The sequence below is a fragment of the Chrysemys picta genome, chromosome 9, assembly GCF_011386835.1.
Source record: "Chrysemys picta bellii isolate R12L10 chromosome 9, ASM1138683v2, whole genome shotgun sequence".
In the NCBI taxonomy this organism is placed as follows: domain Eukaryota; kingdom Metazoa; phylum Chordata; order Testudines; family Emydidae; genus Chrysemys; species Chrysemys picta.
The window spans coordinates 61,413,244-61,433,989 of record NC_088799.1 but is presented as its reverse complement, the minus strand read 5'-3'; the positions used below and the strand labels follow the sequence as shown (position 1 = coordinate 61,433,989).

General features: G+C 55.2%; 1 protein-coding gene, 1 long non-coding RNA gene and 1 other non-coding gene across 3 annotated transcripts in view; 1 reads left to right on the top strand and 2 right to left on the bottom strand.

The window, feature by feature from the left end:
* The window catches only part of LOC135973526 (uncharacterized), a 309,693-nt gene that overhangs the window by 237,546 nt on the left and 51,401 nt on the right, over positions 1–20,746 (bottom strand). The gene's annotated exons all lie outside the window — the stretch shown is intronic.
* On the bottom strand, positions 747–840 carry TRNAI-UAU (transfer RNA isoleucine (anticodon UAU)). The gene is made up of 2 exons: positions 803–840; positions 747–782 (listed from the first exon to the last, which is right to left on the bottom strand). It is a non-coding gene; the product is annotated as a tRNA-Ile (tRNA).
* On the top strand, positions 11,595–20,719 carry APLN (apelin). Its single transcript, XM_005310904.4, has 3 exons — positions 11,595–11,862; positions 18,180–18,351; positions 18,967–20,719. Exons 1-2 carry the CDS (start codon positions 11,649–11,651, stop codon positions 18,344–18,346), a joined length of 381 nt encoding a protein of 126 aa, XP_005310961.2. The 5' UTR covers positions 11,595–11,648; the 3' UTR covers positions 18,347–18,351; positions 18,967–20,719.

The window sequence follows — 20,746 nt, the reverse complement described above, 5'->3', positions numbered from 1 at the left end:
CTGCAGTGCAGGCCCTCTGTGGGGGGAGGCAGGGATGTCTGGTGGGGTTACAGTTGGATGAGGGAGGGGTCACCAGGCTGGTGAGCCCATGGACAATTAGCCCTTCTGCTGATTCTCTTTGGGAAGGTGACCAGTGACAGAGCCAAGGTGGGAGCCCTCAGAGCAGTGGGCAGAAGGCTGAGGCCCGGCTGCAGCATCGTCATGTCCAGGCTCCCAGAAACCCTGTGTCAGGCTTAAAAACTCACATGCCAGGATTAAAAGCCACGAGCAGTTTTCAAACTGCAGCAGTTGCGTTTGGATAGCTGCCTGCTGTGTTGGGTGCCCGTCGCTCCCACTCACTGCATGGGTCCCCCATCCTGCCCAGTGTAGTGCTGGGAGTGTATAGAATCATAAAATCAGAAAATATCAGGGCTGGAAGGGACCTCAGGAGGTCATCTAGTCCAACCCCCTGCTCAAAGCAGGACCAACACCAACTAAATCATCCCAGCCAGGGCTTTGTCAAGATGGGCCTTAAAAACCTCTAAGGATGGAGATTCCACCACCTCCCTAGGTAACCCATTCCAGTGCTTTTCCACCCTCCTAGTGAAATAGTGTTTCCTAATATCCAACCTAGACCTCCCCCACTGCAACTTGAGACCACTGCTTTTTGTTCTGTCATCTGCCACCACTGAGAACAGCCGAGCTCCATCCTCTTTGGAACTTGCCTTCAGGTAGTTGAAGGCTGCTATCAAATCTCCTAAAACTGATGCTCCAGATGAGGCTTAAACTCACAACCTCAGCATCACTCCATGCAGCACTGCTTTATAAGTACTGTGTGCTAACCCATTGCACCACTGGAGCCCGCTTTGTGTACAGCAGAGCATGGGATCTCCTGCCTCCCCCAGATTCCCCCAGCCAGGGCTCGGAGATGAACACCAGCGATGGCAAGACTCGCGAGGAAATTGGGAGAGCTGGCAATACTGTGCTGGAGGCAGCCCTGCCCGCCGGATATCCTGCCCAGCACCAGCCAGCGCCCGTTGCACAGCTGGACACGGGCACCCCTGCTTGCTGGGGGCAGGCGCAATCACACCGGCCATGGTAAGAATTGGGAGCCTTTCGCACTGTGGGGTCCCACAACTGCTCCAGGGGCTTGGTCTGGCACCGGGGAGCCCACAAGGGCTTCAGTGCAGATGGAGTCTAAGGGCCTGAGCTGACACTGAAGTCAGTGGGCTTTGAAGCAGAGCCAGAATGCCTGGGCGACATGTGCCAACCCCCCTTCCCCCTCCACCATTGTATCCCTTGATACCGGACACTCCAGGCAGCTGATCTGTCACAGCACCACCTGTGGCATCATATCCTTCCTGCAGGAGCAGTCCCTCTCTTCCTGTTTCTCCCCCCAGGCTCTCAGCACACTGGAGAGACACCCATGGAGCTCAGGGCTCCAGTTTGATCTCCTTTGTGTTGCTGTTGTGCGTGCCTGTGCTGCAGATGTTTACAGCACGGCAGGACCTTGGCAGCACCCATCAAAACATTTTCCATCACGGCCCCTCTTCCCCTGATTTTCACCAGGTGTCAGACTGGAAAAATAACTCTCAGCATTGCCCAAGCTCCACCCACATCCCAAACTCCGCCCACTCACCACACCAAAAGAAGATGGTATCTTTCCATCTGTGTTCCCCTCGCTTTCCTTCCATGCTCAGTATGCAGTGATACCCACTGACAGTTGCCTGTTTCTTTGTGGTGAGCTTTGACCAACAGTGCAATATTTCACAATGCTGATATTTAAAATACTACCATTAGGTATCATAGAATCATAGAATATCAGGGTTGGAAGGGACCTCAGGAGGTCATCTAGTCCAACCCCCTGCTCAAAGCAGGTCCAATCCCCAACTAAATCATCCCAGCCAGGGCTTTGTCAAGACTGACCTTAAAAACCTCTAAGGAAGGAGATTCCACCATCTCCCTAGGTAACCCATTCCACTGCTTCACCACCCTCCTAGTGAAAAAGTTTTTCCTAATATCCAACCTAAACCTCCCCCACTGCAACTTGAGACCATTACTCCTTGTTCTGTCATCAGGTACCACTGAGAACAGTCTAGATCCATCCTCTTTGGAACCCCCTTTCAGGTAGTTGAAAGCAACTATCAAATCCCTCCTCATTCTTCTCTTCTGCAGACTAAACAAACCCAGTTCCCGCAGCCTCTCCTCATAAGTCATGTGCTCCAGCCCCCTAATCATTTTTGTTGCCCTCCGCTGGACTCTTTCCAATTTTTCCACATCCTTCTTGTGGTGTGGGGCCCAAAACTGGACACAGTACTCCAGATGAGGCCTCACCAATGTCGAATAAGGGGAACGATCACGTTCCTCGATCTGCTGGCAATGCCCCTACTTATACAGCCCAAAATACCGTTAGCTTCTTGGCAACAAGGGCACACTGTTGACTCATATCCAGCTTCTCATCCACTGTAACCCCTAGGTCCTTTTCTTCAGAACTGCTTCCTAGCCATTTGGTCCCTAGTCTGTAACAGTGCATGGGATTCTTCTGTCCTAAGTGCAGGACTCTGCACTTATCCTTGTTGAACCTCATCAGGTTTCTTTTGGCCCAGTCCTCTAATTTGTCTAGGTCCCTCTGTATCCTGTCCCTACCCTCCAGCATATCTACCACTCCTCCCAGGTACCAGGCTAAGCACCCTGTTGAGATGAATAGGGCAGTTCACACTGCTCACAGCTCTTGCTTCAGGCTCTCTGCAGACTCAGGCAGGTGTCACTACATTAATTGGACTTGCTTCCAATTTTTGAAGGTTTTCTGCAGTCATAAAGGCTAGAAGCTTCAGATTTTTAAAACTGAAGTGTAGGTTCTGAAGTACGAGATGCATTGTCTTGCCATGCTGCCATGACCCAGCCCAATGTTTTTTTCACACTCATTAGCCCCTGAAATCTTTGAGTCTGAAATTTCCCACCATGGGTCTTTGACAGAAAGGGCATTTTGTCTGGAAGCTCCGGCTCAGCCCCTCCTGTTATTTTTGTGTTCAGTGGATGGATAAAATACACCCTCTCCATGTGAGGAAGTCTATAGCTAGCTGCACACACTGGCAGAGGTCAGAAAGCAGCCCCTTGACCTGGACAGAGAAGCAGGCCTTTGCTTGGTTTGAAGGGAATGAGGTTCTTAGCAAGTGAAAGAGGTGCACTGCGCATGTGCAAGGTATATTTGGTCATGTCAGGAGAGCGGTTAGGACCCAGAAGTGCAGAACACCCTCCAGCCTCATTGGCTCAGTGGGAACTGCTGGTACAAAGCACTTCTGAAAATCAGACCCTTCAAGGCAGAGGCACTCCATATGCATGCACCCTAACAAAGGCTGGATCCAAGTCCCACTGGAGTCAGACTGACTTCTGCTGACCTCCATGTGAGCCCTTTGATAAGGAGCAGTTAGTGCTGCATCCAGCAGGGTTTCTAAGCTGTCACAAAAGCATGTGACTGGGGCACCACTGCATACTAGCAACTGCCAGATGCCAGGACAGTCTCTGGGGCCATGCCTAGGTTAGAGCTGGCTTTACGCTATCTGGGAGGGAAGGATCAGCTGAGACCCCTGCCACTCTCTTGTCCTGGGCTGGGAGCAGCTTGACTGGACCAGAGAGTCCGGTTCTGTGTTACATGGAGAGCAGGGATCATATGCTAAAGGCTTCTTTAGCCTAGCGCAGCAGTTCTCAAACCATGGGTTGGGACCCCATTTTAATGGGGTCACCAGGGCTGGCTGGCTGGCTTAGACCTGCTGGGGCCTGGGGCTGAAGCCTGAGTCCTACTGCCTTGGGCAAAGCCGAAGCCCAGTGGTTTCAGCCCTGGGTGGTGGGGCTCAGGTTACAGGCCTCCTGCCTGGGGCTAAAGCCTTTGGCATTTGGCTTTGGCATCCCAGCCTGGGGCGCTGGAGCTTGGACTTTAGCTTTGGCCCCCCACCCAGGGTGGCGGAACTCAGGCGGGCTCAGGCTTCAGTCCTCCCCTCCTGGGGTTGTGTAGTAATTTTTGTTGTCAGAAGGGGGTCGCAGTGCAATGAAGTTTGAGAACCCCTCCTCTAGCAGTTAAAGGCACAACAAGATCCAATGGCTGGAAGCTGGAGCTAGGCAAATTCAGACTAGAAATAAGGTGCACGTTTTTAATGGTGCGGGGGATTAACCCTTGGAACAACTTACGTAGGGATGACCGAACCCCCAAGCCAGGTAAAGAAGGGGGAAACTCGCACACTTGAAGTCTTTAAATCAAGATGGCATGCCTTCCTGAAAGACAGGCTCTAGCTCAACTATAAGCTATGGGCTTGATGCAGAAACCACCAGGTGATTCTCCAGCCTGGGTGATTCAGGAGGTCCAACTAGAGGACCTTAGAGCTGCGTTCTGCCTTCACGCCCAGAACACCATGAATCCAGGTCAAGGCAGATTGCGCTTTTCCCCAGCTCTCTGTTCTGGCTTCAGAAATAATGCTCTTTAAAATCCATCCTCTTTGGCCCAGGACACCAGATTTCTGTCACTTGAGCCCTCATGATTTTCTCGTGCTGGTCTGACTGCATGCAGAGTGTTTGTGATTTCCAAAGGGGAGGGAATAAGAAGGTGGAATTCCTGGATTATTCTGTCTTCGTTCCATTCACTAGTAGCCACAGCTGCCTTGGCTTTAGAATACAGTGGCCAAACTGGGTTTCCCTCACCAGCAAGTGGGCTGTCCCAGACATCCCTTGGCACTCGTCTCTTCTCCAAGCCCTAGAGGCTAGGACGAGTCGAAAGGAGATTTGTTCTGCCCTAGAGTTTTTGCATTAGAAAAGAGAAAAGATGCATCCAAATGTGGAGGACAATAGACATGTGACTCTAGGGTGAGCGTTCCCATTGCACAGCCAGCTGCTGGAGAGCATCGCCAAGTGCGGTGATACTCGGGGTGAGGGGCTGACTGGGACAATGCTGGGCCTTCTTCACGAGACATGACACTTGAGGATACCCCCTCTTCAACTGAGCAAAGTCGGTAGCCTCTCTCTGTCATGACCATCTAGCTCGTCCCCTTTTATTCACAGCTTAATAGCAATGTTTGGGGTAAAGGATCACATCCCAGAGGCTGCATGAGATGCAGCCGAACATATTCCCAGGTCCTGTCAGAGCAGCCAGGCCCCCAGACAGAGACGTGCCTCACAAAGCTGGATTTGGCTCTGGAGGTATTTCAGTCTTGCTGCAGCTACTACTCACCACGGACCTGTGGTCTGTGACTCACAGGAAACGTGTGCCCTTCTGCACTTCACTGTGTGCTGCCTTTCCTGGGAAGTGAGTGGTAAGTGTGTCTGATCTTCCTGGCTAAAGGAAGGTGGAAATGGTGGAGTGCTCACTGGACCCCAGCAGGGCAGCACCACTGCACCTTCAAGCCAGGCCGTGGGTTAGCAGCACTCCTCCAAGCTGGGGGGGCAGGGGCATAGGGCAGCACTGCTCCAAGCTGGGGGGGGTGTCATGGGCAACACCGAACCCCCAAACCTGTAGAGAAGGAGAAAACTCTCCCTCAGCTTTCAACAGAGGAAGGGGAGCTTCACTCCTCCCCCCTACTCCCCCGCCCTTTATTCACTGCTGATGATAATGTCACAGGCCTTGGTGCTCATGGGAGGGTTTCGTCTCCAAACACAGCAAGAACCAACCAAGCACATTCTTGAACTGTGCTTAAAATTACAGTAACTCCTTGTCTTTGCATCTAGCACCAGCACTTACAGATAAAAGGGAATCAGGAAGCAAGGGGCCATGAAATGACTGAGGCCACATGCCAAGGAGCCCTGACACTAGCCAGAGGGAGCCTGGACGCTAGCCAGAGGGAGTGCTGATTAGCAGGTAGCTACCCCAGAGGTTTTGGCTTCATGAAAGTAACTTTTGAGGAATGAAGCAAGGAGCCATCTCCTGGGAAGCAGCGCTGCTGACAGCATTACTGATAGGCCAGGTGCCTGGGAAGGATGGAAGCTCCCAGGGGAACACTAAGGAAATGCAGGAGACGTTGAACATGGAAGAAAAACAGGGGGAACAAAAGCCCAGAGTGGTTAGCAGAGAGGACTTGAAGGGCAAGAGGGAACTCCAGGGAAGCAGAGTAGGAGTACAGCAGGGGAGATCAATGGAAAGCTAGGGAGGCAGAATGAAATCTTGTCAGCTGAGTGCCCCAGGAAATACACCCACTGTACAAAGGCTTGAGTGGTGGGAGGAATTGCAGGGCTGAAGCAGTGTCACCACAGAGAGAGGAAGATGGCGAGGGAGCAGAGCTGCTCAGCATTTACCCTGCCTCAGTGTTTCACACACTCAGTGCTTGAGCTTGAAAGCTCAAGAGGACCTGGGCGGGACAGGAGAAGTCTGGGGAAGAGGCAGGTGAAAGACTAGTTACCAAAGACCACAGTCTGGGGCCAGAATGGGATTGCTACCGGAGCACTCCGTGCAGGATTTGGCCATTGCCAAGATCTACAGAGATTAGCAGGGCCAGGTGAGATGCACCTCAGGATAGCAAGGGAACTGCGCTCTCCTGGAGGTCCCAGACAGCTGGGAATTGGACTCACTAACTGCAATGGGAACAGCATGAGGATGGAAGCCTGCGTGTTGATCTGGGACCCATAGGAATCTGAGGAAGGGGTTCAGAGCTGCCAAGCGCATGACACTAATGCTTCTCACTGCCCGGCCCCCCATGCTCATGCCCAGCTGTGCCACACAAGCCTAGCAGGAGGCAGAACGCTGCAGTTCTTCCCACTATACATGCTAGATTTAAAAAAAAACAGGAGTACTTGTGGCATCTTAGAGACTAACAAATTTATTTGAGCATAAGCTTTCATGGGCTACAGCCCACTTCATCAGATGCATAGAATGGAACATATAGTAAGAAGATATATATACATACAGAGAACATGAAAAAGTGGAAGTAGCCATACCAACTCTAATAAACTAATTAATTAAGCTGAGCTATTATCAGCAGGAGAAAAAAAACTAGATTTCAGGTGACCACTGGTCCGTCCCTCTCTGCTCCCTCTGCTGGCAATGGGGATGGGGCTACTGAAGTAGGGATGGAGGAGGGTAGGGTACAGTCAACAGGGAGCACTGGGATCCCTGCTGTGCCCCAACAGCGCTGGGTGCTGTGCCAGGCTCTTTACCTCCCACCCAGCTCCATGGTTCCCTTCCCCCAACACTCCAGACCCACATCCCCAGCAGCCCCACCCCAGCTCCTCTCGCTACTCCAGGACCTCAGTATCAAAAAGCGTCACACATGGAGCTGCCCAGCAGGAGGCAGACTGGCCCAGTGCCACACAGGCTGGGTCATGGGAAAGCAGGGACACTGTTTCAATATGGTCCCTGTGAGAACCTGCTGCACTGCAACCACAGGTGGCAACTTTTTTCTGCGCCAGTGGGTGCTTGCGCCCCTGGCCCCGCCCCGACTCCACCCCTGCCCCAAAGTCCCCACCCTAACTCCGCCCCTCTGTGCCCCTATTGGACCCCTCCCCAAATCCCCGCCCCAGCCCCGCCTCCTCCCCCAAGCGTGCCGCATTCCCTCTCCTCCACCCTCCCTCCCAGGCTTGCCACGCGAAACAGCTGTTTCATGGTGCAGGCGCTGGGAGGGAAGGGGGAGAAGCAGGACGCGGCAGTGTGCTCAGGGAAGGAGGGGGAGCGGAGGCAGAGGGGAGCTGGAGCGAGGGGGGTGGGGCGGGGTGGGGTGGGGAGTTGCCGGTGGGTGTAGAGCACCCACCAATTTTTCCCCGTGGGTGCTCCAGTCCTGGAGCACCCACGGAGTTGGCGCCTATGACTGCAACAGTGACCTACTTACTCCTGGGGGCATGCTGCGCCACTGCACATGCACAGAATTTATGTCCCCTGAAGATTTCTTTGCTTCCCTGCCGAAAAATAACTTTCCGACAGGGAAGCAAAGGGAAGCCCCAAGAGCAGTCATGGGGCCCTCTCCAGCAGTATGTTTCTGGTGCCCAGGGCAGCTGGCAGAGAGGTAAATCACTGTGAGGCAGTGAATGGGACTGGGGAAGACCCAGCTGGTGGCTCCTACCCTGTGCTGGGCTCAGCTGTTAGTCCCAGTGGGACTTCCTCTTCCCCTGCACGGCATCCGGGGCCATGTCAGACACCCCCCCAGATTTCTCCCCTGGCTGTAGGAAGCTCTGCAAACTCCACCCCACAGACACACACTTCCTGCACCCATTTCTCCTCATCTGCAGTGGGAGGGATCCCTGTACAGGGAGCTGCTCCCCCATCCGCCCAACCCCAATGCAGCCAGTGGCCTGTGCTCCCCAATGCCATGCTTGAGCCTCCACATTTATTTGACAAATAAAATTTGCAGAATTTTAAAGAATTTTAAAATATTGTGTGCAGAATTTTTAATTGTTTGGTGCAGAATGCCCTCAGCACAGGCGAGTCCTTTACAAAGGGTACAACCCTCGCAGGGAGGAGAGGCATCGCTGCATGGGCACCTCTGGCCAGCCGCTCCCTGGGCATAGTGCAGGGAGGGATTGGAAAGAGAGACATTGTCTCCCTACAGTCCAGCCCCAGAAAGGGGCAGTGTGTAACTGCTGGGCTTTGGGCAGAGCCAGAACCAGAATCTGATTCTGAGTCAGAGTTGGGTTCCTGCTTGCTCTAAGGGCAGAATCATGGGTCCCAATCCATTTGCTGGCAGAGATTACTTCTCCCTCTCCCCTGGCTCTGGTGCACTCCCTGGCTCTCTGAGCGTGAAGCCAGGGCTCCAGCCCTTTCCCATCCCTGCTCACCCAATTGGGCAGAATATAGCAGCCTGACAGCTGCTACTCTCCCAGCATATAGGTTCAGCAAGGTGGGTAGCCTATGCAAGGGAACATTCCTGCTCCTCTGCAGGCACCCAGCAGGGCTCACGATTGAGGCTGTCGCTGAAAGAGGGGCACAAGTGACTAGGCTGAGATTTAATGCAGCTGACTGCAGACACCATGCTGAACAGGGAGGACAGGGAAAGCACTGACCACAAAGCGCTGCTGAGGAGCCGCTGGGCAAGAAATGTAAGGCTGTTGAAATACAGGGATGTTCTAGAATCATCACAATCCGAACTAGAATAGACATTACTGCTGGGCATTGACCCCACCCGTGTCCAAAGCAAGACGGGTTCCTGCTGTGAATTAGCTAGCAGTGGGGCTGGGTGAACTATTCATTAGGAATAGTATTTATTATGAATTTAGTCCTGGTTTCGATTAGCAAATCATTTGTGACTTCTGCAAATGTAACTGTTATTTGGAAGGGTTGGCCTGATAGTGTATTTGACACATTTCAGCCTGCAGATTGTTTGCAAACAGTTCACTTTGAAGAGTCAATATTTGATATTCATTATTTTTGCTGTGATTGGTCTCCTAAGCCACAGGACATTGTTTCTGCTTCATGATTGGATGACTGAAAGTTTTTAAACAATAGTGAACGACCAATGACAAATGAAAAGTGCTCATGCTAAAATTTGTGGCCTTTTGGGGATTTGCTCACTGAATGCTTGCCAATAACGAACAGCATGCATGGCTCTTTGAAAAGGGCTGGGCTCCTGGCTAAAGCGCAGAATTGGGTCTCAAGACATCTGGGTTCAATTGCTGGCTCTGAATCAGACTTCAAGTGTACCATTGGACAGGTCACATGGTCTCTCTATGCCTCAGGGGCTAACAACACTTCCCAGCCATGCTGTGAAGATAAATTCATCAATGTTTGTGAGTTTCTGAGATTCTAAGGTGATGGGGGCTTAGAAATAGCTAGATAGAGGGAGAGAAACACATTGACTTGATGCTTCTGATTCCACCAATTCTGTCACCGAATGATTTGTTCAGTTTAGTTCTCTACATCCCAAGTGACGAGAATCTACCCAGAGTAGAGTCACATTCAGGCCTACACTTACACGGCTGTAACTCTGTTGGCCCTGATCCTCAGTAAAGACATGTGCCACGAAGATGTGAAATGCTCCCAAATCAGAATGCTTTCTGCACCCCGACCCCAGCTCTGCACTCCTTTTGCACACATGAGGTGTTGCGGTGTACACAGTGCCAGACAGTGGAGGATCTGGCTCATTGTGTTTAATGTTATTTCTCCTGATTTGTAGCAATGGAATGGTGCTCAGAACCGGGCCCATAGCATATACAGCACTATGCTATCATATAGGTGCTGCCTCAGTAAGGCCACTGGAGCAAGCATTCAAGTATCAGGGGTTAGCCGTGTTAGTCTGTATCCACAAAAACAACGAGGAGTCTGGTGGCACCTTAAAGACTAACAGATTTATTTGGGCATAAGCTTTCATGGGTAAAAAAAACACTTCTGAAAAGTGCATCTGAAGAAGTGGGTTTTTTTACCCATGAAAGCTTATGCCCAAATAAATCTGTTCATCTTTAAGGTGCCACTGGACTCCTTGTTGTTTTTGTGGAGCAAGCGCTGAAAACAGACACAGAAAACTGGGAAGTGTCTGTCTGCTGCATTCCCCATTCCCGTGGACAAGCCTAGGATCAGGGCCCTACCCTGCACTACAAGCTGGTGACCCTCCAGCAACTGAAGGGGCTCTCTATGGACCTGGAGAACCAAGGTCAACACAAAACAGAACAGTCATTCAGGGAGAAGTATATTCTGTTGAGCCACTTCCCTGCCACCCAGGGAGTTGTTTTTCTCTGGGGGAGGGGGAGGGAATGGTATTTGTTGCCCCATTTTCTACCCTTCCTTTTGGGGAGGCCAGAAGGGTTGCTCTGCTGGGCCACCTCTGGGGAATGACTGAGCTCTTGCCTGCCCACAGGAGCCTGCAGCCCACCCCTTGCCCCATCTTCCCCAGGTGCGCTATCTCTCCTGCTCCCAGGGCTATGGGGGTAGTGGAGCATCACCTACTTCTCACCTGCTGATCTCACACCCACCAGACTGGGGTGCAGAGTGAGGCACTCTCACAGGGATGCTCACATACCATTGCCTGAGATTCCCCTGCTTTCCCACGTGCTGAGCATAAACCAATCTCATTTTAGGGGCTGCCTCTCCCGGCCCTTGAACCGTGTCTCATCATTCCCACTCCTTCACTGCAGGTGTGAAACACCCACTGAAGGGAACTACTGCTTAATTTGTGCCAGGGCTTGCCAGGACTGAACCGTGGCACCTCTGGGCCTGGCAGTTCAGAGCCCTGGCACCTCTGGTCTTGGTGAATCAGTTATGAAAATAAAAAAATTGCTTGAGCCCCAGCACCTGTTTCATTACCAATTAAACACTGCAGGGAGCCCTGCTTGGGGAGTGCTGTACCCCCAGCCTGTCCAGGTGAAGATGATGAGACGGGGACCAGGAGCGGAGGATCAGGTCTTCTCTGTATGTATGTGGGTGGGGGACAGAATTTGACACCTATAGAGAACACAGGGGAATGTTGATTTGGGAGCCCTGTGGGCTCGGGGTGGGGCAGGGGGCACACACCGAAGGGAGAAGGAGTTCGAAAAACTGAGGCCTAGACCAAGGGTCCCCCAGGGGGTCGGGCTCCTCTCGCAGGCAGGATCCTGGGGTCCCCAGCCCGGGTCGCTCGAAGTCCTTGCGCAGGGAGGTGGCGGGCGCGCAGCGGGCCGCGCTCGGGCTCTCCAGTGCCCCAGGGCGGGCGCGGCCGGGCTGGCCGCGCCCCCCTCCGTGCGGTGGGTGCTGGAGCGAGCAGGGGAGGCCCCTCGCCAGCCTCCGCGGCCACATGACCGGGCGGGCCGGGAGCCAGGCGCACGGCTCGGCTACAAATGCAGCCCCCGGCGCGAGCGGGTGCATTCGTCGCCGCCGCCGCTTGGCAGAGCCCAGCCCCTCCCCGCCGAGCGACGCGCCCGGCTGCAGCCCCGGTCCCACCATGAGCGTGCGGCGCTGGCTGCTGGCGCTGCTGCTGCTCTGGCTCGCCCTGAGCGCGGGCTCCGGAGGTGAGTGCGCCGGGGCCGGCCGCAGCCCCCGCCCGGCTCGGCTCGGCACTTGTTGCACAGGCCGGACTCGGGAAGCGGCTGGCGCTGGGCTGCGGGAAGCGGCCCCTCTCCTGGGCGCCGGGACACCTGTGGCAAGCAGCGAATCGTACCAGCCCTGGCCGCGCTCAGCGCCCGGCCTCGGAGCCCGGGGCTCTCCGTCCTGCTTCTCCTGGGGGCCGAGGGCTGTAATGGGCACCGATCTGCCCAGCCTCTCCCCCAGGCCCACAGTGCCAACTGCTCCTGCCAGCTCTCATATCCAGCTGGATCTGCTCAGTTAACGGGCATGGCCGTGTGTCTTCCTAACCAGCAGCAAAGCAGCCCCCTGCTTGGTCTGATAGCAGCTCCCCTGCCAGGGTTCCTGAAGGGTGATGGGGCGCAAGGACGTGCTGTTGCTGGTGTGGAGCCAGAAGGGGACATAGCAGGGCAGGGGGGATGAACGGGGTTGTCTGTGCAGGGATGGGAGTGTGGGATGAGAGCACTGGGCTTCCCCACCAGGCTGCCCTGACCTTGTCACTACCTGCTCCCTAAGTGGTACGTCTGACCTGGGCCCTCGCCTCAGGCCCATGCCCCCTGGCGATCCTGCAGGGCAGGAGGGGACCTGTTGCAAGAACAGACTTGCCATAGGAGTTAACTTTCTGTGCAGGAACCAGAACCAGTGACAGACGCTGACTCCCCCCTACAAGGGGAAGGCAGGAGCAGATGAGTGGTTTGGCTTCAACAGCTCTATTTAATTGGTGAATGTGTCTGGTCAGGAAAGTGAGGAGATAATAGCTGTGGCTTGAGGTTGGACTAGCATGGGGCTTGCTGTGCATGCTTCCTGCACAAAGCTGCAGGGATAGCTCTGTCGTGACCACAGCACCCCCCCAGCAGTCTGGCCTTTGGCCCCCAGCCCTTCCCCACAGCTCCCCAGGCATTCCATTCCCTGCAGCAGTGACTGCTAATTATCTGGCAATGTGATGTGGCTACACTGCACTGCTAGGGACTAGCCAGGGCCCACAAACGCAGGTCTTTTGGGACTTAATGCATCTCTTTGGAGTCACAGGCTCATGCTTTAAACATAGCAGCACAAAGGCTAAACTTACAAGGCAGCAACAGGGTGTGTGTTTATCGGACTGTCATGGGAAAGAGCTTCCAGATGACATGGGGTTAAGTATCAGGGGGTAGCTGTGTTAGTCTATATCTCCAAAAACAACAAGGAGTCTGGTGGCACCTTAAAGACTAACAGATTTATTTGGGCATAAGCTTTCGTGAGGTTTTTACTCACGAAAGCTTATGCCCAAATAAATCTGTTAGTCTTTAAGGTGCCACCAGACTCCTTGTTGTTTTTATGGGGTTAAGTGGCATTGCAGATAGCTGTGGGGTCTCAGGCTGATCTAGAGAAACTCTGCTTAGTGTGCCCTTGAGCCAGCTGAGGCAGAAGGGGAGAGAACACCTGATGCTGAGTGTCAACGGATCCCAGGAGAGCTGCCCACAGTGACTCTCAGCCAAGATCAGCTCAGTACGTCTCCTGTTGGCACAGCTAGAGAGCTGGCTCCCTTGGCCTTGGCTAGTGTAACCTCTGCCTGTAGCCCACAGGTGCCAGTTTGAGCTTTGGTGGCTGTAATGGGCAGGATGCCCATATGGCAATACCAGCTGCCAGACTGGCACCCGCCCAGCTGCATCTGCTGTAGTGGCTGCCACTTACCAGGTGCCACTGGGCTTGTTCAGGTAGGCAGGAAGCTCGTTCCCAGATCCCTGGCATCAGAGTGGAGGTGGGGTTTCAGTGTGCAGAGGGCATCTGATGCCCGTTTTTGTATCCTTCCTGTTCACAGTTGCTCCCCGGGCTTTCTGCCATTGTTCTGGTGCTGTCTGAAATTCTCTCCCAGTTCTTACTTCCTTCCCTGCTGGAGCAGTGAAGGGTGCATCCGGGGAATGCATGGAGCAGAAGCCTGCTGTGCTCCAAACGCTGGCGCTGTCAGGCTGTGGCAGATTTTGTATGCAGCTAATGAGATGCTTAAAAGAAAAACAGGTGCTTATAAGCAGTGCTGGTGCTGGTGGAAGGTGTCTGAGTGACAGCCCTGGAGGCTGAAAGCTTCTGTGTGCGCAGAACAAGTGGACAGGCAGCAGCAGTACCAGCATCTGAGAGCGGCAGGAGGAGGCATGAAAAAGGTGGGGCAGGTGCAAGGGGTTCTTGTGTGAGGCGCCCAGTACGGAGCAGCCTGGGAATTGGTAGGCAGGTGGAGAGCTGTGGTCATAGTCTGGCCCAACGCCTCGGAACCCCAACCAGGAGGGGATTTCCAGCCCCACACATGCTGTAGACCAGCGCCCTGTGAGTGGGATGAAAGGGTTATTTCCCCACCATGAGCTCTGCTGTAGGGCTGGGACCGCTGCTGCAGACTGTGCATCCATGAGGGGAAAACACCTCAGCTGCGCCCGAGGTTTCTGTGCCAGTGCAATGGCCCTGCCCTTGCAGGTGCCGCCTCAGGGAGGGGTTCCAGACTGTGCAGCGCATTGGGGGGGCTGCAGGAGCAGCAGGGCTGTGCTGAACAGCACAATGGCCACAGCCACAAGGTCTCTGCTCTTTCCGGCCCTGGGCCTCAAGCTGCAGCCAGGAAAAGCTCCAGGACCCCCTCCATCCATGAAGGCAAAGGAGGGGGGTCGGGCCAGGGAGTCATGCTGTGCCCTCAAGTAGTGAGTGTCTGGCTAAGGGGGGTTGGGGTCCCATGGTCCAGTTACTGTGGACTGGCCCTGTGGCTCTGGAGGTGGTGAGCCCCCCTCCCTCCCCCCCCCCCCCCCCGCCAGCCGAGCAGACCTGCTGCCGGGCGGGGGAGAGCCTGCCCAATGATGCTAAGCCAGAGCACCTCAGATGGTCTAGCAGGGCAGGGTCTGGCCCTGGCAGTGGAGATGCAGGCAGTGCCAGCCTGACCCTGGCTGGCATGTGGGGCAGAACACGCCAAGTTAGCCTGGGAGCTAATCAACACCTCACTGATGGAGCCTTGTTGACAGGAATTGGCGGCTCTTCCTTCCCCCTCTGTCCAGCACAGACAAAGCGCTCTTCATGGTGATAACAAACCACATCCTGTCAGAACCGCTGGCTGGAGAGCCCAGCAAAACAACGCCACATGGACAGGGCAGAGCACATCTCAGCTGCGGGAGCCTGTGTGCCATCCGGCAACCAGAGGGGCTGGAGCCTGGGACCAGGCCAGGGCTTGGGAGGGCCACTTGCCGCCCCCCCCCCCCCTCCTTTTCTCTGCCTCAGGCACAGAACCATGGCACCAGCGGCCTTCTGGAGATGTGGCTGTGGGGAGCCCTGGCCTCCATCTCCCCTTTCTGGCTAAGGTTGCCCAGGCTGCCTTCATATGACTGTAATGGGGAGGGGTCTCCCTGGCACAGGGGAGGGCAGCTTACCCCCACCTGCTCCCTGCCTCAGATCAAGCTCCAAGCTGAGCTGTCTAGGGGGTGGGGGTCAGCGTTGTAACGGGATCATCCCAGGGCCCAGCCTAGCCTGCATGGGGCTGCATCACAACCCAGGACCTCTTGCAGACTAGCTGCTGTGTGACTGCCCAGGGGATTAGGGGCAGCCTAGAGCCCTGGTGCCTGGGAGGGGACAGACTGCTTGAATTCAGGGCATTTCTCACTGGATTAATCGGCGTTTCCCAGCGTGGTGGAATGGTACAGAGGAATAATGGGTGTGTGTGTGCCCCCATCCCAGCTCCAACACCAGGTGTCATTAGTATAGATGCAGACTCCACCCCACAGGGTCTGCTGAGACCCTGGGATCAAAGAGTGCAGGGAATTGCAAAGTGTGTGATGTGGGTCTAGGCAGGGCAGGGAAGCCTGGGGTGGGGAATGGTGGGGTGCAGGGACAGCCCATGCGAGTGGCCTGAAGGGAGGGCAGTATGTGGTGCATGTACATGGAGGCTGCATGTTTGTACTCCACACTATGAGCGAGTGGTTGTGCAGTGGTGCAAGCAGGCACAGCTGCTCTGTGGGGCTGTGTGTGCAGTTAGATATGTGGGGTTCTCAGGCAGGCTGCCCCAAAGCCCCAAGGGGAGGGAGGGAGGGAGACTGGTACTGGTGTCTGCGTGGGGAGGAGTGGCGGCTCATGGTTACTGGTTGGGGGCGGCTGTGTGCAGGGCAGGGGAGTGGAATGCAGAGCCTGTGAGTGTGAGCATGGGCTGAGGCTGCTATCTGATCCAGGGATACCAGGAGCCCTGGCTGCTGGCATGAACTGTCCCCACTTGCCAGAGAATTCCCCATGGCACCATGCCAAGGGCTGTAAGTGACCTGGCCAAGTCACTCCAGGAAGCACTCCACAGCCTAATGGCTCCTGCTGGGGGTAATCCAGGAAACGGGCTGCACACTCTGGGCCCATTTCCATCACCACTCTGTGCACCTTGCCTTGGGCGATGGGCAGGTCTGGCTGGGATGCTGACACCCAGTAGGGATGTGCCACCTGTCGGTGACCCTGGAACCACAGCCTGGGCTGAGAAGGCCCAAGGGGCTAGTCTGGAAGCGAGAGCCAATATCCCAGGAGGCTTCCAGCCAGAGGCAGCAAATCCAGCCACTGAATCCAGAGAGAGAGTGAAGAGTGCAAAGTAACCAATTCCTGGCAATGGCTCTGAGAGCAGTGGACTAGTTACTAGCCACTGGCGTTCCCTGGCTTATCCTGTACCCGAACCCAGAGCAGTGACTAGACTGCCCTGGGGGTAGAAGTCTGTTGAGGGGGTTCCCTAGAGGAGCTTCCCTCCCTCCCAGGATACTCTGCAGAAGACTGGGAGGCTGCTCTCTGCAGCTGGGTGCCCTGGGCTCTGCCCCTGCTTAGAGTGAGCTGACTGGGGGAGTGGGCTGAGATGCAGCACTTGGTTTTCTGCTATAGCCCAATGTGGTGGGGGCTGAATTCCAACCCTGGCTGGAGAGGGACCATGCCTGGGATGGCCATTGGCTCTTCCCATAGGAATCTCCCCTCCTTTGTGGCACTGGGCAGGATTCAAAGGCCAGGAAGAGAGGAGGAAATGCAGCAGGTCCCTCTCCCTGTGGGTGGGAGAAGCAGCAGGAAATGGTGACCTGCTCTGCTGTGCTTGGGCCAGGTTTGATGTGCAGCCAGTAATGGTGGGGGGAGATGGGGCTCTGCTGGGGTTAACTGTCCCAAGGAAGGCTGGAGTCCTAGGAGGGGATTTCCAAGAATATCTCCCCAGCCCTGCCGCAAGATACATCCTCAGGAGGAAGGAAATGAATTGGCCTCAGTGAGGGGCTTCAGCTGATCCCAGCCCACCCCTGAGCAAGGGAGCTGAGCTCACTTTCCTTCTCCAGAGGATAGTCCTTCTGGCAGGCAGCTGGGGAAGCAAGCCCAGCAGGGCGTGACAGAGCCAACTCTGGGAGGGGCCAGCCCTGCCCAGCCCCCATAGAAACAGCCCCTGGCTTTGCCCATCTCACCTTGAGTGGGATGGGAGGGAGAGGAGGCCTCTTCACACAGACATGTGGACGGTCTGTGTTGGGATGGCTCCGGGCAGGTCCTTCCATGATAAATGCACCAGGAAAAGGTTCAGAAGAGGGCAACAAAAATTAGGGGTTTGAAACAGCTTCTATCTGAGGAGAGATTAATAAGATTGGGACTGTTCAGCTTGGAAAAGAAATGACTAAGGGGGGATATGATTTGAGGTCTATAAAATCATGACTAGTAAATATGGAAGTGTTATTTACTCCTTCTCATAACACACGAACTAGGGGCCACCAAATGAAATTAACAGGCAGCAAGTTTAAAACAAACAAAAGGAAGTATTTCTTCACACAATGCACAGTCAACCTGTGGAACTCTTTGCCAGAGGATGTTGTGAAGGCCAAGACTATAACAGGGTTCAAAAAGGAACTAGATACATGCATGGAGGATAGGTCCATCAGTGGCTATTAGCCAGGATGAGCAGGGATGGTGTTCCTACCCTCTGTTTGCCAGAAGCTGGGAGTGGACGACAGGGGATGGATCACTTGGTGATGACCTGTTCTGTTCATTCCCTCTGGGGCACCTGGCATTGGCCACTGTCGGAAGACAGGATACTGGTGTAGATCGACCTTTGGTCTGACCCAGTATGGGTCTTATGTTCAGCAAGACAGAATGTAGGATCTGAAAGCCAAGGAAGGCTGGAGTCCTAGGAGGATTGGCGGGGGCTCTGAATATAGGGTTCAGGAACCACTGAGCTCTGGGAGGCTGGAGCCTTGGAACATGCCAGGCCTGCTGTGTGTGACTTGAGGGGTTTTGTGGGCAGGGGTCTCTGGCACTAACCTGCTTCCTTTGTGTGCAGCACCATTGTCCGAGGTGCCAGATGGCAGAGACCTGGAGAAAGGGAATATCCGGAACCTGGTGCACCCCAAGGGGATGCGGAATGGAGCAGGACACCGGCAGAATGGCTGGCGAAAGTCCCGGCGTCCAAGACCCCGTCTCTCCCACAAGGGCCCCATGCCTTTCTAGCGCAGGTAATGGGTCTTTCCATGGGAGGGTGGGGGAGCCAAGTGGGACCAGCCCAGCACAGTGTGGCAGGGCATGTCTGGGGAGGTGCAGGCATGTGGGGGAAGCACCACAGCTGGGAGAGCAATCACAACAGAGTACAAGTGCTCCAGCTACAGGCCTCATCCTAGCCCTCTGACACTGAACACCTGTCTTGGGCTGGGGACAGTGCTCAGGGCTGCTGTCCATAGAGCAGATGTGAATAGAATCCGTCCCCAGTGGATGCAGTGCTTCAGTCCAGCTGCTCATAGCTACCAGGGTTTGCGCTAGAGGGAGTGGGGTCCCCTGAGATTATCCTGGAGGTCATAGCTGCTGGAGTATCTGCAGTTGGGGGCTGGGGGGGCTCCCCCAGGACCATTCGCTTGGTTATAGAATAGAAAGCCAGATGTGATTTTTCTGCACTCCTCAGAATGGGCTCTGGGGGCAGCCTCTTAAGCAGGAGGAGAGCTTGGGTTTGTGTCCCTATCACAAAGGTGCAGGAGGGAGCTGCGTGGGGCTGGATTGGGTGCTGGGGGGAGGGGTCAGTCTCCCAGTGGGGGCTGTTGCCTCCCCTGACTTGTCTCCTTGCCTCTGTTGACTTGCAGGGTTGCTGTTGGCCCCCTGAAGGCCCATTCCCATTGTCCTCTCTGCTTTATAGACTGGTTTGCTTGTCACGGAGTCCTGAGTGCGGCGCTCCTGCCTGCTGAGGTGGGCAGGCTCCTCCTGTCCACCAGCCTGTCATGCAGCCGCCCCGGATGGAGCTGTCAGCACCTCGACCTCCCTCCCCCCCCCCCCCCCCCCCCCACACACACACACATACAGAGACACAGACCCACACACGCCCAGTAGGCATCTCCTCGCCTTGTCTCTGCAGACCCGGCACCCAAACTGGGTGCAGACGCTGGCATCTTTCCCCTTTCCCTGCTGATGGCTGGGGCGGATCCCTGCCTCTTTCCAGCCCTTGGCAGAGGGGACACTGCCCAGGGCTCACTTTGACCTAGCCAGCCCCATAATCCTGAGTGGGTCCCTAACACAGCTCAGGACAGGAAGGGTGCCTGGCTGCCAGCTCCCTCTGTCCTCTTGGCTGTCTCTCTCTCACAAAAGCAGCAGGACCGCAGACTCCTGTGCGTGGGGATCTCTGGGCTGAGGGGATTGGGCTGGGTTGCCCTTGCTCCCTTGGTGTTTCCATGGGGCGGGGAGGAAGAGCACTACTGTAATGAGCCTGCCTGGTCTCATTGCTGTCTTGGCTTCTTGTTAGCCTGCCCAGAGGCTGGGCAAGGAGCATGTAGCTCCAGTGCAGCTGGGGGAGGGGGGTGTCATGTTAGGGGTTGGGAGCCGTGTCTGGCATGAGAAGGCCAATGGGGCTAAGAAGCACAGAGGGAGAAACTATTCTTCTGGGCTCCCTAGGCAATCCCCCATTAGTCCCATCCCCTCCACTCGCTAAAGAGCTGAGCACCTCATCTGCATGCGTATAAGGTGGTGTTTGGCTTGGTGGGTCTATTTATTCTTGTGGTGCTAAACCTGCACAGGGCCCCTTCAATGTCTTTGAACACCCCCCACCTTCCCCCATGGGAGATGAACCGGTCTGGTGCATGGTGCTGCAGAGATGGCCTGGTGCCCTGGCCCTTGCTCTGCAATGACTCTCCCAACTGCCCCTTGGCAGGGGGTGGGGGGGAGGGGGCTGCTGGGCCCAGAGGATCTCGTACAGCTCGACCTCGCCCAATCCCTCCCCACATGACTGTCTCTCCATGCCCATCCTGCAGTCTGTTTTGCTGTGCATGTGGCGAGGACAGCGAGAGCTGGAGGAGGGAGTGAAGGAGCAGCCCTTGGAAGAGGGGCTTTCCCAGGCGTGGGTGCTAGGATCTGAGCCTGGGAGGCCTGCTGCTTTGGAGTGCCCCTGGTACTGCAGTGGCGCTATGACACAGGCCCTGGGAGCGCCATCTCCTGGCAGGGTGCAGGGAGGGGGGGGGGGGGATCTAGCATCTGCACTGGCTAGTCTGGCAGGGAGCTCCCTTCCCCGAAGCTTCTGCACCAGGGGTTTACCCTTGCGGATCTCTGCTCCAATCACACTGAAGTCAATGGAGGGCCAGCTGTGGGGGGCATACCCCTCCCCAGCACTGAGCCATGGTGCCAGCATGGCTCCATGCGGTGAGGGGTGCCGAGTGGGTAGGCAGAGCTGGCTCTTGTGTAATGTTTCAGGTGTCTGTCAGTGATTCTTGTATAAAATACTAATTTATACCAAATGGGGATGCCTTATTCCAGACAAACCTGTTCCCTGTTGGTCACTGTTTTCTGCGTCTGTAAAGATTGGTCTGTGTAAATGTCTTTCTAATAAAGTTATGATGACAATAAACCCTTCTTTTAGGAGGTCCAGGCACTGTTTGT

Excerpts from the sequence above, each read along its gene's own strand:
- APLN (XM_005310904.4), top strand. The coding sequence starts at position 11,649 with ATGACCGGGCGGGCCGGGAGCCAGGCGCACGGCTCGGCTACAAATGCA. Across the intron at positions 11,863-18,179 it reads CCTGAGCGCGGGCTCCGGAG|CACCATTGTCCGAGGTGCCA; the intron begins GTGAGTGCGCCG and ends CTTTGTGTGCAG.